The sequence below is a fragment of the Hyperolius riggenbachi genome, chromosome 2 (genome assembly GCF_040937935.1).
Source record: "Hyperolius riggenbachi isolate aHypRig1 chromosome 2, aHypRig1.pri, whole genome shotgun sequence".
In the NCBI taxonomy this organism is placed as follows: domain Eukaryota; kingdom Metazoa; phylum Chordata; class Amphibia; order Anura; family Hyperoliidae; genus Hyperolius; species Hyperolius riggenbachi.
The window spans coordinates 51,113,520-51,131,155 of record NC_090647.1 but is presented as its reverse complement, the minus strand read 5'-3'; the positions used below and the strand labels follow the sequence as shown (position 1 = coordinate 51,131,155).

The following is a 17,636-nucleotide window of genomic DNA, read 5'->3' as shown; positions in this document are numbered from 1 at the left end:
GTGGATGGTTTGCTCTATAAGTGGGCTGTCTGTGCCTGTCCTCCCCCCCCTTCTGGAGTGATGTGTGTGAGCCAGCCCTGAGCCCCACAGCTCGGGGTGACCCATGCGTCACTCCTTTCCCATGCAGTGCCCCGAGTCGATGCGCAGCAGCAGAACGCAATGGACGTTCAGGTAAGTGCCTGTTTTTAAATTTTTGGGAGATGGGTGCGGATGGCCCCCCCCGGCGCCGGCCACGCTTGGGGGGGTCGTCTGCGCTACCCAGCCTCCACCTCCGGGGTGTTGCTGTGGTCCCTAGGCAGTGAGAGAGCCTGGGGCCCCACAGCCCCCCCGGTTGTATGGGGGCAATGGGAAGCCTCCCCGAGGCGCTCCTGGATAGTGCTGTATAGCATGAACTAATTCCCGCAGGGCAACCGCTTCGCGGTATTGGTTTTTGACCCTGCAAAGTTTGGCATGCGAAAGCAGATGCATTTCTGCATGAGCATGTCTCATGATAAGCCATTTTAGCCAGATTTGCACAGCTAGACTTGAAAGGGTTAAGCTTGGCGTAGAGCACGCATACATTTTCTTGTGATTGAGCATATTTGCATTCTGTCCTTTGGAGGCAGGTGGTGGATGGTTTGCTCTATAAGTGGGCTGTCTGTGCCTGTCCTCCCCCCCCTTCTGGAGTGATGTGTGTGAGCCAGCCCTGAGCCCCACAGCTCGGGGTGACCCATGCGTCACTCCTTTCCCATGCAGTGCCCCGAGTCGATGCGCAGCAGCAGAACGCAATGGACGTTCAGGTAAGTGCCTGTTTTTAAATTTTTGGGAGATGGGTGCGGATGGCCCCCCCCGGCGCCGGCCACGCTTGGGGGGGTCGTCTGCGCTACCCAGCCTCCACCTCCGGGGTGTTGCTGTGGTCCCTAGGCAGTGAGAGAGCCTGGGGCCCCACAGCCCCCCCGGTTGTATGGGGGCAATGGGAAGCCTCCCCGAGGCGCTCCTGGATAGTGCTGTATAGCATGAACTAATTCCCGCAGGGCAACCGCTTCGCGGTATTGGTTTTTGACCCTGCAAAGTTTGGCATGCGAAAGCAGATGCATTTCTGCATGAGCATGTCTCATGATAAGCCATTTTAGCCAGATTTGCACAGCTAGACTTGAAAGGGTTAAGCTTGGCGTAGAGCACGCATACATTTTCTTGTGATTGAGCATATTTGCATTCTGTCCTTTGGAGGCAGGTGGTGGATGGTTTGCTCTATAAGTGGGCTGTCTGTGCCTGTCCTCCCCCCCCTTCTGGAGTGATGTGTGTGAGCCAGCCCTGAGCCCCACAGCTCGGGGTGACCCATGCGTCACTCCTTTCCCATGCAGTGCCCCGAGTCGATGCGCAGCAGCAGAACGCAATGGACGTTCAGGTAAGTGCCTGTTTTTAAATTTTTGGGAGATGGGTGCGGATGGCCCCCCCCGGCGCCGGCCACGCTTGGGGGGGTCGTCTGCGCTACCCAGCCTCCACCTCCGGGGTGTTGCTGTGGTCCCTAGGCAGTGAGAGAGCCTGGGGCCCCACAGCCCCCCCGGTTGTATGGGGGCAATGGGAAGCCTCCCCGAGGCGCTCCTGGATAGTGCTGTATAGCATGAACTAATTCCCGCAGGGCAACCGCTTCGCGGTATTGGTTTTTGACCCTGCAAAGTTTGGCATGCGAAAGCAGATGCATTTCTGCATGAGCATGTCTCATGATAAGCCATTTTAGCCAGATTTGCACAGCTAGACTTGAAAGGGTTAAGCTTGGCGTAGAGCACGCATACATTTTCTTGTGATTGAGCATATTTGCATTCTGTCCTTTGGAGGCAGGTGGTGGATGGTTTGCTCTATAAGTGGGCTGTCTGTGCCTGTCCTCCCCCCCCTTCTGGAGTGATGTGTGTGAGCCAGCCCTGAGCCCCACAGCTCGGGGTGACCCATGCGTCACTCCTTTCCCATGCAGTGCCCCGAGTCGATGCGCAGCAGCAGAACGCAATGGACGTTCAGGTAAGTGCCTGTTTTTAAATTTTTGGGAGATGGGTGCGGATGGCCCCCCCCGGCGCCGGCCACGCTTGGGGGGGTCGTCTGCGCTACCCAGCCTCCACCTCCGGGGTGTTGCTGTGGTCCCTAGGCAGTGAGAGAGCCTGGGGCCCCACAGCCCCCCCGGTTGTATGGGGGCAATGGGAAGCCTCCCCGAGGCGCTCCTGGATAGTGCTGTATAGCATGAACTAATTCCCGCAGGGCAACCGCTTCGCGGTATTGGTTTTCGACCCTGCAAAGTTTGGCATGCGAAAGCAGATGCATTTCTGCATGAGCATGTCTCATGATAAGCCATTTTAGCCAGATTTGCACAGCTAGACTTGAAAGGGTTAAGCTTGGCGTAGAGCACGCATACATTTTCTTGTGATTGAGCATATTTGCATTCTGTCCTTTGGAGGCAGGTGGTGGATGGTTTGCTCTATAAGTGGGCTGTCTGTGCCTGTCCTCCCCCCCCTTCTGGAGTGATGTGTGTGAGCCAGCCCTGAGCCCCACAGCTCGGGGTGACCCATGCGTCACTCCTTTCCCATGCAGTGCCCCGAGTCGATGCGCAGCAGCAGAACGCAATGGACGTTCAGGTAAGTGCCTGTTTTTAAATTTTTGGGAGATGGGTGCGGATGGCCCCCCCCGGCGCCGGCCACGCTTGGGGGGGTCGTCTGCGCTACCCAGCCTCCACCTCCGGGGTGTTGCTGTGGTCCCTAGGCAGTGAGAGAGCCTGGGGCCCCACAGCCCCCCCGGTTGTATGGGGGCAATGGGAAGCCTCCCCGAGGCGCTCCTGGATAGTGCTGTATAGCATGAACTAATTCCCGCAGGGCAACCGCTTCGCGGTATTGGTTTTTGACCCTGCAAAGTTTGGCATGCGAAAGCAGATGCATTTCTGCATGAGCATGTCTCATGATAAGCCATTTTAGCCAGATTTGCACAGCTAGACTTGAAAGGGTTAAGCTTGGCGTAGAGCACGCATACATTTTCTTGTGATTGAGCATATTTGCATTCTGTCCTTTGGAGGCAGGTGGTGGATGGTTTGCTCTATAAGTGGGCTGTCTGTGCCTGTCCTCCCCCCCCTTCTGGAGTGATGTGTGTGAGCCAGCCCTGAGCCCCACAGCTCGGGGTGACCCATGCGTCACTCCTTTCCCATGCAGTGCCCCGAGTCGATGCGCAGCAGCAGAACGCAATGGACGTTCAGGTAAGTGCCTGTTTTTAAATTTTTGGGAGATGGGTGCGGATGGCCCCCCCCGGCGCCGGCCACGCTTGGGGGGGTCGTCTGCGCTACCCAGCCTCCACCTCCGGGGTGTTGCTGTGGTCCCTAGGCAGTGAGAGAGCCTGGGGCCCCACAGCCCCCCCGGTTGTATGGGGGCAATGGGAAGCCTCCCCGAGGCGCTCCTGGATAGTGCTGTATAGCATGAACTAATTCCCGCAGGGCAACCGCTTCGCGGTATTGGTTTTTGACCCTGCAAAGTTTGGCATGCGAAAGCAGATGCATTTCTGCATGAGCATGTCTCATGATAAGCCATTTTAGCCAGATTTGCACAGCTAGACTTGAAAGGGTTAAGCTTGGCGTAGAGCACGCATACATTTTCTTGTGATTGACCATATTTTTTTAGGTTTATACAAACAAATCTTGGTATGTACGGAAGTTATATACAATCGATTCAGGTAGAATACAATTTGACAATCCCTACACCATATTTGCTTTTTTTGTACAATTGATCATTTTCATCAAATTGCAGTAAAAAAAAAAAAAAAAAAAAAAAAAAAAAAAAAAAAAATCGAAAAACTTCCTTTAGACTTCTGTTCAAGAGACCGTTGTTAGAGCGGATACAAATCCTACAATAAATCTGCAGTGTCTCTACCCCCTGCTTTCATGGCAGCAAACATAGGGTTACCAACCTGTGTTTACAAATTAGCTGCTCCGCCGAGGCAGCCAGCTGACACTGCTGAAGGACCCGGCTACTTACCGGTAGTAGGGTTTCGACTAGTCCTTCAGGATGGCTTCCTCCCAAGAGGAGACTGACCCCACCCCTGAAAGGAAACCGGCAATAATAATTGAACTAATCAGGACCAGCCCATATAAGTTCCCCCTCCTCCTAACCAACAGTTTCATACAAGAGAAACCTCCACCCATATACATAACATACATGAACATATAATATTAGTAAAGGGTGGGGTGCGGAAGCCAACCTGAAGGACTTGTCGAAACCTTACTACCGGTAAGTAGCCGGGTCCTTCTCTCATCGTCCTTAAGGATGGCTTCCTCCCGAGAGATCAGCGAGAAATCTTACCTCAGGGAGGGATCACAGCTTGAAGCACTTTGCGACCGAATGTTTGATCCTGGCTTGACAGGAGTTCCACTCGGTAGTGCTTGACAAAGGCCGCGTGAACAGACCAAGTCGCGGCTCTGCAGATCTGTTCGAGTGAAGCGCCCAACTTCTCTGCCCACGATGTAGATAAAGACCTTGTAGAGTGTGCGTTAACACCAATCAGGGTATTCAAACCTGACTCTCTATAAACTAGAGTTATGAGATCCTTGATCCATCTGGATATCGAATTTTTAGATACCTGTAGCCCCTTACGCTTGCCTGCGAATGCTACAAACAACTGACTACTTCTCCGCCACAGCTTAGTTCTTTCTAAATGTCAGAACTGCTCTACGTACAGCCAAAGTACTTAATGCCACTTTTCTGTCATTCTTTGGATTTGTTGAAAAGGATGGTAGAACAATTGCCTGAGACCTGTGGAATGCGGATGCAACTTTAGGTAGATAGGAAGGATCAGGTTTGAAAACGATCTGATCATCGTGGATGATCATATACGGTTCTTTGATGGACAGGGCCTGGATATTACTCTCCTAGCTGATGTAATGGCCACCAGGAATGCAACTTTAAGTGTTCAATTTCTTAAAGATACCTCAGCAAGAGGTTCAAAGGTACTGGACATAAGGATGTTGAGAACTTTGGACAAATTAAGGAGGCACGAGTTTTGAAGGCGACGGTTGTGACCTAGTCACTGACTTCAAAAACATGAATTTCTGCCGAAAGTTGCTTGTTAAGAAAAACCGAAAGAGCGGCCACCTGTACTCGCAGTGTACTGGCCGATAAACCTAAATCTACTCCATCCTGGAGGAACTCCAAAATGTAACGTAAACCATTAGAGCGCACTTTATTCCTTTGTTTCCAAGAACAAAAAAGCATTCCAAACTTTACAGTACATTTGCCTAGTATTAGGCTTTCTACATTTGATCAGAGTTGCGATCACTCTGTCTGAAAACCCCTGCCTCCTTCGGATTTGCCACTCAGGATCCATGCCGTCAGTTTGAACTGATCTGGATTCGTGTGGATTTGATTCCCGTGGAATAGAAGGTCTGGCCTGGACCCCAGATGCCATGGGCCCCTCAGAGTTAGTCTCTGTACAAAGGGGAACCATGCACTCCTCGACCACCAAGGGGCTATGAACATCAGCTGAGACTTCGAAGTTTCTATGCGTCTGAGCACCTTCGGAATTAGATTGAATGGGGGAAAGGCGTACAGAAGTCCCTGTTGCCATGATACTGATAGCGCATCCAGTCTGTTGGTTGGCAAGGCAGGATGAAGGGAGCGGCAATCTGTCAACTTTGTGTTGGCTGGAGTTGCAAACAGGTCTAATATGGGTGGTCGCCATTTCTGAACTAGTGAGTTGAACACCTCCTGGTTTAGTTCCCACTCTGACTTATTGGTGCTCTGCTGAGTGAGTCAGCCCATCTGTTCAGCTTGCCCTAAATGTGAGCTGCTGTGAGGGAGATCAAATTGTTCTCTGCCCAAGAGATCACCTCTAACGCTAACATTCTGAGGTCCTGTACCCTGGTACCTCCCTGTTTTCTGAGATACGATACAGTTACTATATTGTCGGAAAATACAATGACTTTGTTCAGAATGTGAGGGGCTAGAGAGAGCAGACCCATCTGCACCGCTAACAACTCCCTGTAATTTGATGACCCGACCTGCACTTCCATAGGCCATTTCCCTTGAACCCAATGTTCCTGGCAGTGAGCCCCCCAGCCCCAACTGCTGGCGTCCGTCAAGACCTTTAGGGGAGATCTCTGCACCCACTGTCGACCTAACTGCAGTCTGTGAGGATTCTCCCACCAAGTCAGGGATTCCAATACATAGTCTGGAACTGTAACTTGTGTCCAGTGAAGCTTGTGTGTTGTCCCAAGTGTTTAGTAGCCAAGTCTGTAGTGTCCGAGTGTGATCCTGGGCCCACTCTACTACTGGAATGGCGGACGTCATTAGTCCTAGTAGTGACATAACCTCCTTGATCAGTACTGTCTGCTCTGATCTGAACTGTCATAATCTTACCAGCACCCCAGGACCGAAAGGACCTGAACAGAAACATTTAGATCCCTGTGCAAGTCCACTACAGATATAAAAAGGGAGAACCGAGAGCCCAATATAGTGTAGTAGGTTAAGGCAAAATGGTATAATGATGAGTAATGTATATACTCACAAACCAGGGTTACCTCCAGGCAACCACTGTGTAGGCAGGTGAGGAGTTTAGCCTGTGCTCACTCAGGGCTAAGAAGTCGCTCTCTGTAGAAGTGAAGAAAGAAAGGGGTATCCCCCTCCACCAAGGGTGGATATATAATATGGTATAAGAATAACCAGAGGCGCCAAAAGTATAAAAACAGTATTTAAAACGTTAAAAGTTGCTTAGGAGGCAGTGGTGGACTTACCTCCCTCAAGCAGACACAAGAAACTGTATTTCAACAAAAAGTACACCAGGTCACACCAGGCGCCAGGTGTGTATCTGATACTGCTCTGTGTACTCCTATCTCTACTGCCTGAGGAAGCGGGTATAGACCTGCGAAACGCATTGTAAACAATACCCTGGAGTGTACCAATAAATTTACTTTTTGTTGAAATACACAGTTTGTGTCTGCTTGAGGGAGGCAAGTCCACCACTGCCTCCTAAGCAACTTTTAACGTTTTAAATACTGTTTTTATACTTTTGGCGCCTCTGTTCATTCTTATACCAAGTCCACTACAGAGTCTGCTAGAAACAAACAGTCACAGTACCTGTGGAGCATTCACTGCCTGCTCAGGTGTATCCACGGACTGTTGGGTGGCATCAGGTCCAGCTTCAGCCTGCTCCATGCTGTCCATCCGCCCAGGTGTGTGGTAACAGGAGGCTTTAAACTACGAGCCTCTGGGTCAGCACCGCCTCCTCTGCTGACATCAGTCAGCACGTCATCTGCTGCCTAACCCGCCTACAGCGGATCTATTTATCTCTGCGGCCAGCCTGGGGATTCCCCGCTCCACTGCTCCGCCTCCCGCTTGCGTCTCTGATGCGGAAGACGCTGAAATCACGAGGCGGAGAAGACCGCCCTTCTATGCGTCCGCGTCATACGTATGTGAGGAGCAGACGCGTAACCAGGGCAGTTTCTAGGCTAAATTGCACCCAGGGTGAGGGTGTAAAAATTGCGCCCCCTTCCCCCCCACCCTCGTAGACTCGCAAACCCTTAATCTTTAGGGACAGTCACACAGCCACAGGTCACACGTAGATCTGCCTACTTACTAGTGACCAGCCGCTCATCCAGGAGGAAGCAGGGACCAGGAAAACACAGGCTAAGAGACCCTTGAAAGTCAACTCCATGGGCACTCTGTCAGCCTGCTGTACCGATACAGGACATTAGGTGTGATCACACAGGGGTGACGTGATGATGACTGTCACTTGACATCTGACGCAGGCAGCCTAGGTGGAGTCAAGGAAGGTGATCGCGCTGGTAATCTTTCTTCTTCCATTGGCTGCATCACCAGCTCCCTAGCAGTTATGACCCTCTGCCTGCGCCCCCCTTCTTGTACTTCCCGGTTTGCACCCAGGGCGGTCGCCCTGCCCGCACTGCCCAAGAAACGGCCCTGCGCGTAACATCATCCACCTCAGCCCTGAATATGGAGGACTCTGCCCGCCCCTGTATGGTCGCACCACTCAGGGCTACCGCAAACAGAGCCAAGGATGCCCCCACTGAATCCACACAGCCAAACCTACGCCATAAAGCGTCCAAGGACACAACATCAACAGGAGGCAGCAGCTGCAGGACCTTCCCTCCACCCCACAGGGGTTTTTGGGAAAGTAAACAACCAGAAGTAATTTACCTTGCCAAACTTAGTGGTATGGAACATCAAACAAGATAGTCCCCCTGCAGCCGGTTAGTGTAGTAAATTCTTGAACACACAGGCTCCCCCATCCTTAGTGTCCCTAACTGCCTGTAATCCTCAGGTGTAGGGAAACAGTCAAAAAACTAGTGGTATGGAGGAGGGGGAGCTTATATGGGCTGGGGCCTGATTAGTTCAATTATTTAATTATTGCCTATTTCCTTTCAGGGGTGGGTCAATCTCCTCTCGGGAGGAAGCCATCCTGAAGGACGATGAGAGAAAGATCAAATTACAGTTGTGATTAGTCACGGATGAGGGGGAATTAGACAAACAGGCTAAACTCTCAAAATACATACAGGGTGCATTTCTCTATGCAAGAGTTCAGGTCCACTTTTAACCACTTCAGCCTACAGCTTCGAAAATCTTATGCATCCGAGCAATGTTCACCTCCCATTCATTCGCTAATAACTTTATCGCTACTTATCAAAATTAATTGATCTATATCTCGTTTTTTCCGCCACTAATTAGGCTTTCTTTAGGTAGTACATTTTGCTAAGAGCCACTTTACTGTAAATACATTTTAACAGGAAGATTAAGATAGAAATGGAAAAAATCCTTATTTCTCAGTTTTTGGCCATTATAGTTTAAAATTAATACATGCTACAGTAATTAAAACCCATGCATTTTATGTGCCCATTTGTCCCGCTTATTACACCATTTAAATTATGTCCCTATCACAATTTATAGCACCGATATTTTATTTAGAAATAAAGGTGCATTTTTTCAATTTGCGTCCATCACTATTTACAAGCTTATAATTTTAAAAAATGTAATAAGATACTCTCTTGACATGTATATTTAAAAAGTTAAGACCCTTAGGTAATTATTTATGTAGTTTTTTTTTTTTTTTAATTGTAATTTATTTATTTATTTTTTTTAATACAAAAATGTATTTGGGTAATTTTAGTTTGGGAGGTAAATAGCCAATTTTAGATGTAATATAATGTATTTTTTTATTCAATACAAGTATGTGGGTGCAGTTTACTATGTGGCCACAAGATGGCCACATTCAAAAAATTCCTGGATGCGAACGATGTCGCATCTAGGAACTAAAATGGAGAAGAAGTTTCCTGGGGGCAGAAATACCACGCTCTCTGATGAGAAAGCGTCGGTATTTCTGCCGGGGACTTAGATCCGTGAATGGGAATTATATTCCCATTCACTGATCGGGGGGGGGGGGGCAGCGGGAGGCAGCGGGAGCGCGCGCGGGCCCGATCGCGCGCACGGCTGCAGCACCACTGCCTATCTGGACGGATATATGCGTCCAGATATGGCGAAGTGGTTAAAAAAGGAAAACCGGATAGGATAAACCAAAGAATGGCTCCCCAATTGATTTATGTTCTATCTAGAATGCAGATTGGAATTATTGATCACAGAGCTGCGTTATCTATTCTCTAGGCTGCTGAGTGTACCGTTAACATCTCCATATATCGATACACAACATGCTCGCAGACGCACATCTCATTGGCAACCTTGTATTTCAGAGATCTGTGGCCCTAGGACAGCTGTAATACAGGCCCCAGGAGGACTGAGCCAGCCAGGAGCCTCCCTACCCCGCACTACACGTTCCTCGCTTATCTCGTTACTGTATCAATAGCACATGATGTATCTGCAGGTTTTGTATCAGCACTAGCGCTATCGATCGGACAGCAACACATCGGCTGGCAAAGCCTAATGACATTTTCAACAGACTACATAGTCGGCAAACATTTACAAACACGAGATTAAAAGAAAGGAACGCAGGCGGAGGATGGTGGCTCGTAAATTATTTAGGAATATTGGCTCTAGTTTATTAAACTAGCATATTTACGATGACAAGGGATTATAGGAAAAGATTGAAAAGGCGTGAAACTATCATAGCTCAGCGGCCTTGTCCTGCTGAATTTTTTATGAAGGAGAAACTTGGTCCTGACAATTTTCACTCCTCCGGGATTGGCGAATAAGCCATCTATGCTAGTTTCATGCGTACGTCCATAATAGACACTAGCAAATTCGGCACAGGATATAAACGATAATTACAATAGTAGGAATATCAGCAAACTTCCGTTTCCAATCCTAAAACAAACTATCCTTTTTTCCCACTGCAGGAGCCCTCCTAAGGGCCCGCTACAGAAGTCCTCCTGAGGGCCCCACTACAGAAACCCTGCCGCGGGTCCCGCTACAGAAACCCTGCCGCGGGTCCCGCTACAGAAGCCCTGCCGCGGGTCCCGCTACAGAAGCCCTGCCGTGGCCCCCGCTACAGAAGCCCTCCTGAGGGGCCCGCTACAGAAACCCTCCTGAGGGGCCCGCTACAGAAACCCTCCTGAGGGTGCCCGCTACAGAAGCCCTCCTGAGGGTGCCCGCTACAGAAGCCCTCCTGAGGGTGCCCGCTACAGAAGCCCTCCTGAGGGTCCCCGCTACAGAAGCCCTCCTGAGGGTCCCCGCTACAGAAGCCCTCCTGAGGGTCCCCGCTACAGAAGCCCTCCTGAGGGTCCCCGCTACAGAAGCCCTCCTGAGGGTCCCCGCTACAGAAGCCCTCCTGAGGATCCCGGTATGCTAGGGATACACCAGGGATGGTTGGAAATGCAGATTTTTGATTCTGCAGAAATTCAGGTTTCAATCACCGATTCCGCGGATTTCCTTTTTCTGATTTCCAGTTACGATTTCTGTTTTTCAAATGGGTATTTTTTGCATTCTCTGATTGGTTTAGTGCTTCAGAGTTCTGTGATTGGGCTAAAATTACAGAGTTGAGGAAAAAGTGTATAGTGAATAGCAAATAGGGGTTTAAAAAAATGCATTGCCTGAACTAAAAGCAACCCATCCCTACATGCGCTCCGCACTGCTCATTGACCTGGAGTAGTAGGTTCATTCCTATGAAACGTGTTGTCTGGTGTGTTTTATGATAAAAATACAACTTTTTTATTTCGGCTTTTCTTCATTCTTGAGGTAAGTTTTCTTACCTTTTAAATGGTTTTTAGATAATATTTTTGGAGCGCCTCCTTCCCTTCCAGTGGCATTACAATAGGGGCTGCAGTCCCTGTACCCATGGGGGGGGGGGGGGGGGGGGGGGCACAGGGCCGTTTTTTGGGGGCAGGAGAGGGGGTCGCAGCATGAGGGGAGAGCATGGCCACACATCGGCGGGGAGGGGGAAAAGTCCCCCACCCCCTCTCTCACCTCGGGCTCTCCCCTCAGTGCTCCCCTCCAGAATCAATTAGTGGCAGTAGGGGCCAGGCAGGAACACGTACTTTCATGCATTCCACGCACCGGATTTTTTAATCTATAAGCGTCTGATTCCAATTCCCGTTTAAATGGCAAGTAGCGTGAGGCACTTAGAGATTGGACCTCAGCGGTGGATGGAGGTATGTGTCCCTCCCCGCCGCCACTAATTGATGCTGGAAGGGAGCGATGAGGGGAGAGCCCAAGGTGAAGGGGGGGGGGGGACACACAATCCCCCCTTCCCGCCGGTGTGGCCACGCTCACCACTCATGCTGCGACCCCTCCTGCCCCAAAACGTTCCTGAGGCCAGGGGAGGCATCAACATTTTTGCAGGGGGGCCAGATTTCTAGTTACTCCCCTGTTCCCTTTCAATTCATTTCTGGATAGGAGCTGTACTAGTTTCTGTAGATAGTTAGGCTTCAGAGATACATAGATATAGATAGACATATAGCTAATACAGTGAAATACCCTCCTCCTCTGCTACGGATGCTAAACTATATTTTCAAGAATGTAGGTGGTCTCCTTTGGAGGTAATGAAGTGGTCTTACAAACCAGCTTTGGCCAATCCTACTGGAGCTCGTTATTCAGTAAGCATCCCCGGTATTCTCTCATCTGTCAGGCTCCTCACCTGGGCTTTTCCCAGTCCTCCAAGCTGCAGCTATACGGAATGTGCCTCCCGCCATCCCTCGCATACACAATGAGGAGATTCAGCGGCATCTAGTTTAGATGAGCGACACGTAAACCGAGAATATGCTCTGAAGCCTTTAACATTGTAGAATTAATGGTCCTAATAAAACTACCCATGAATACAATGGCTGTAATTAGCATTGTCCTGGGTATATTCGCCTGTTCCATTTTTTTTCTATTCCAGACTATTTATTCATGCTGTACGTGGTAAAAATAAAAAAAAAAAAAAAAAAAAATCATAAAACGTGTACCGAAACCATGCAGCCTTCATGCGAAGCTGCAGAGATGCCATGCAGTGGCTTTCCGTCAGGTAAGAGAACAGCAGGGATGAGCAGAAACTACGCCAGTGCGAATATACGCATCGTAGTTCGCATCTACGCATCGTAGGTGAAGTTTCAAAACTACGCTTAAGAATTTACGCGTAGCGAAGTACCGCTACATGTTGCTTACGCCCACTGTGCATAGTTAACATGTGTATTGCATAGTGAACTACAAATCCGTTACTCGCGTCTAATTTTCTGCATACGATTACGGGGAATGTACGCATAGAAGAGTTCCCGTACAAGCAGTTAAAGAGGAATTAGTGCGTAAAATTGTCTGCATGCGGGCATAAGCATCCGTACGCGCAACTGCGTAATTTAACGCGTAGTCTACGAAATGCATACGAAGCGAATATTTGTTTTCGCCGTAGTTTAACGAAGCTTAATTGCGTAAAACTATGCATAGTTCCAGTGTAGCGAAGATGGCTGATTACAACCATCCCTGGAGGAAAGCGCGGGAGAAGCAGGGGGTAGCGATTGTGTGCTTCCATCATTGCAAAGCTGGAGTGCCATGTCGAGACATCTTATGATGTGTACATACTTGAAAGATAAATGAAAGCTATCAGACCAATTTTACCACCTTCCATGCAGTATGAGAGCCATACTCCACAGTCTATTCTATTGAGCTGAACTCCCCATCAGATATAAAACTTTGCAAGATGCTGGACACAAATATGCTTTACACATGCAAAAGATCAGTATCTGCAAAAGATCCGTTCCGGCAAAATGATATCTGCAGACCTCATACACACCTTTTTTAACAGACATTCATTTGCAGATCTGACAATCATCTGCAGATCTGAAGATCTATCCTGGTGGATCTGATCTGCAGATGAATGTCCATTAAACAAGGTGTGTATAAGGATCTGCAGATATAGACTATGAATGCAATTTGCAGGAACGGATCTTTTGCAGAACGGATCTTTTGCAGATACTGATCTGTTGCATGTATACAGCATCTGTGTGTGCAGCATCTTGCAAAGATTTTTTTACCTGATGGGGAGTTCAGCTCCATAGAATAGACTGTGTAGAGTATGGCTCTCATACTACATGGAAGAGGGTAAAATTGGTCTGTGATCTTTCATTTATCTTTCAAGTGTGTATGTAGCATAAGACTGCTTTAATTAAACCCAGTCAGTTTTCCAATCTCACTACCCGATTCATATATGTTCACCGCTCACGGGTGTTCAGCTTCATGCACACAAAAAGGAGACCTTGAGGGGCTCCCTTAAAGTGAACCTAAATTGAGAGGGATATTGATGTTTCCTTTTAATAACAGTTTCCTGGCAGTACTGCTGATCTTTAGCTGCGGTAGAGGCTGAATCACGCACCTGAAACAAGCATGCTGCTAATCCAGTCTGACTTAGGTCAGAGCACCTGATCTGCATGCTTGTTGAGGGGCTGTGGCTGAAAGCATTAGAGACACAGGATCAGCAGGAGAGTCAGGAAAATGGTATTACTTTAAAAAAGGAAAAATCCATATCCTCCTCAGTTTAGGTTCCCTTTAAAAAGGCTCTGCCAATGGTACAGTTTAAAGAGAACCTGAACTGAACATTAAAAAAGTCAAAATAAAGAAACACCAAGGATCCCTCCTGCCGGTTGCAGTGGAGCAGTGAAGTCTTACCATCCTGCTCAGGGCTGCTCATCAAGATTCTGGATATCCGGGTAACCCGGATATCAGAACTTTTTTTACGCTATCCGATTCGGATTCCGGATTTAATATCAGATATCCGCGGATATTGCAGATATCCAGATCCAAAATACTGTAACTAAGGAGATAACGTCCTGGAGTCAGAGGGCTCCCAGCAGAAGCCCTAGCAACCAATCACAGAAAGGAACCCTGGCCAGCCCCCCGTATAATAAGGAGGGCTGCCAATTGCCATGATGAGACATATCGTATTAGCTTGCTGAATGCTCACTGAGACATGCTCCAGTGCTGGTGGCCTAGCAAGGGCTGTATAAACCTAAAGCTGTTCAGTGATTAACCCCTTCACTACTATCACTACACTATTGTTACATCGTTAATTAGCTTGATTGAAGTCATTGTATGACAGTCAGAGTGTGTGCTCCAGTGCTGCTGGCCTAGTAGTGATAAACCGAAAGCTGTTCAGTGATTAACCCCTTCACTATCACTACATGATTGTTAAATAATTAATTAGCTTGATGTCATTTGTGTGACAGTCAGAGGGTGTGCCTGCTGGCCAGCTATTAGCCTTAGGTATAGGTTTGTATAGGGATTAGGGGATAGGATTACAGTGTTCTTGTGTAGTTACTAGTACTGTAGTACTGCAGTCATTGCTAGTAGTTGTTAGAGTAGTAGTCCTACTGTGTTAGCTTTCTATAGAACTGCTGTGCTGTGAGCAGTGGCAGTGTGACAGTTAGTATGCACTAGTGTCTTCTCCTCTGCTGTCTGACTGTCACACGGCAAGTGTCACTTGCCACGTGACAAGTGCCACGTGCCAAGTGGGGCAATGCTGAATAGTGCTGGAAAATTGCATTGTGTATACTAGGCATTAGAGACAGGTGTCAGTCAATGTGTGTCCCTCCAAATAGAAGGTGGAGAAACATAGAATTAGAGTCAGGCAGGAGGAGGGGGAATATTCATACAACAATCAGAGTGCCCATATTTTAAACTATAATGAAAGCAATATGTAATAAACATTGTTGACTGGTCAGCAGGGAGGCTGCTTGGAAAGACAATAGTTCTATTCATGTAACTGGAATTACACTTTAAAAGTGCATAGAGCAGAGCTGAACTTACCTACAAGGAACCCTAGGCACATGCCTAGGTCCTGCTTTCCTCCCCAAATCGAGAATAAGCAGCAGACTCCCATTCATCTGACCTGTGCGTTTATGCAGAAATATGCTTTAGCAAAGTCTTGTGTATAAAAGTACAAAATAGATTACCTGATGCCACCAGGTAGTCATAATCATATCCCAGCTCTCCTGATTGGACAAAGAACTCTCCATTGGTAAACAATGGAATGAATGGAACCATGTGGTATCCACGATTGTGTCCCACGGGAGCATTGGCTTCTGGGAAAGCGTCCAACGAGGGCCGATGTCTTCGGAGCCACTGTTCAAAAATACTATAAAAATAGAGAGGAAAAAAACAAACAAACAAAAAAAAACAACAACAAAGGGTTAGCAATAGTGGACTGTATGCATAAAAAAAAAACCTGGTCTAGTACAACTCCAGAAGCATTTATTATTTGAGGTCTTTTATTTGAAGTGTTTTATTTTGGCAACTATGGAATAGCAGGGGAGGTAAGGGGTTAATTAACGGGGGATTTATTTTTTACTTACTTTAGTGTGTGTAAGTGTATTTTTACTATTTGGCCTCTAGATGTCACCCCCTTTATTCCTGTGTACTGTGAACAGTACACAGGGAGCACTGTGTTTATACTTTCACTTTGTTAATGACCACCGGCATCTCATTGATGACAGTGATCGCAGACAGTTTGATCGGATTTGGGAACACTAATTTCCATTCACCAATCAGTGTACTGTTGGGTGGTGACAAAAGCAAGGGTAAGAGCGTGCGCACGTGGAGTGGAGGGAGATTGTGGCGGAGTAAGTATATCTATGCCCCAGAGGCTAAGATGAAGTCTCAAGGGGTGTAGATATGCTGTACTGAAACACATACTTAGTTTAAAAAAACAAAACAAAAAAAACACTTTTAGGCCCATATGCAATTTCCTTTTTCTCCCAAGTTTTCTCCCAGGTGATAATTTTTCATCTTCTCTTTAATATAACTTTTTAGTCTTTGCAAATAAAAAAAAGTTTTAAAAAGTAGTAGATAAAGTACTGTCAAAATAATTTTGTGTATTTTCTTGCTTGCTGGGGGTATAAAAGGCATTTTATTGACAAGGGCCTCGATTCATCAACACTTAGCAAATTTGTTGACAACAGTTTGGTAAAATACCGAATTTGTTAACTTCATTTCAGGATTCATCAAAGTTATCTACAGCTGTTAGCGAACATTCGGTAACGATTCGCTAAAACGGAAGAAAGTGCAATTCATGAAAAAGAAAGTGGGCGTGGTTTAGCGTTACATTTAGGATTAGTTATCTCCTTCACTGCTCTGTCGTTATTCCTGTCAGATCATTGCTGACAGAGAAGATGGAGCCATTTGAAGTGGTTATGTATCAGCTGAGAGTGATTCAAAGGCACAGAAGGGCAAGAATAAGGTCTGCAACCATATACATTTGTAAGAGAATAGATTTATTTGCTATAACACGACATCTGCATTTCTCTTGAATCATCTTGTAAGAGAACACAGGCAGTGCCAGGGTTAACTAATTTGCTAGCTGCACTATAATTTTTTAGAAAAGGCTCCTATCAAATTGTGGGATTGTCCCAACCACTTTCAGAATCCTGGTCCAGGTGTTAAGCCCTATTCAGAATGTTGCTACGTAGTGCTCAAAGGACTGCCTTTTACCCACAATTCCATGGGAATCTGATGGCCTTGTGTTAAATTACTGCTGTAAAATGGAAATATCGATACGTTACCGAATGTTTACCGAATGGTTATCGAATTCACACCGAATGCCGAAAAACCTTGATGAATACAACTAGAAATCGCTAAACTTCGAATTCGGTAATTTAACAAACTGGAAAAAGTTATCTCAAAGACAATGATGAATCGAGGCCAAGGTGTGAGAATTTCAACTTGGAGAAAACTAAGGAGAAAAAGTGAATTGCATATGGGCCTTAGAATCTGACTTTTACATGGTTGAAAAGTACATTCCCCCCCCCCCCCCCCCATAGAGTTGGACTTTATTGGCCAGAATATTTAAACAACGTGGCAATATAAGAGAGTATAGTGATGCTTTGACAGCTGTAGGTTCTTGAAGGATAATCAAGGTTATGAGGATTGTTAACTATCCTAAAAAATCTAATCCTAAACTATCCTAAAAAATATTTAATCCGCTACCAATGATTAAGTTAGTGGTTTCCTAGATCCAGTGGCCCCCAGCTCTTAGGCGTACGTTAAAAAGGGGCGCTGGGAAAAAAGGGCGCCGGGTTTTTAACGATAAGCATGGATAACGTTTAAAAATGTATTGTACTGTATTTCGTTTAAAATTAATGTTTTATAAAGTTATAAATCATTAAATAATGTGCATTAAATCGGCAATTGTAAAAAACGTTAATCTTTCGTTTAAATAGTGAAACGTATAATAACGTTTAAAAAAAAAAATTACTAAGTAACCCTCCCTGT

General features: G+C 47.0%; 1 protein-coding gene across 1 annotated transcript in view; it reads right to left on the bottom strand.

The window, feature by feature from the left end:
- TYR (tyrosinase) overlaps positions 1-17,636 on the bottom strand; it is a 59,022-nt gene that overhangs the window by 18,051 nt on the left and 23,335 nt on the right. The window contains exon 4 of the mRNA XM_068264874.1: positions 15,323-15,504. Coding sequence (XP_068120975.1) covers positions 15,323-15,504 — 182 coding nt within the window. The remainder of the gene's footprint in view (positions 1-15,322; positions 15,505-17,636) is intronic.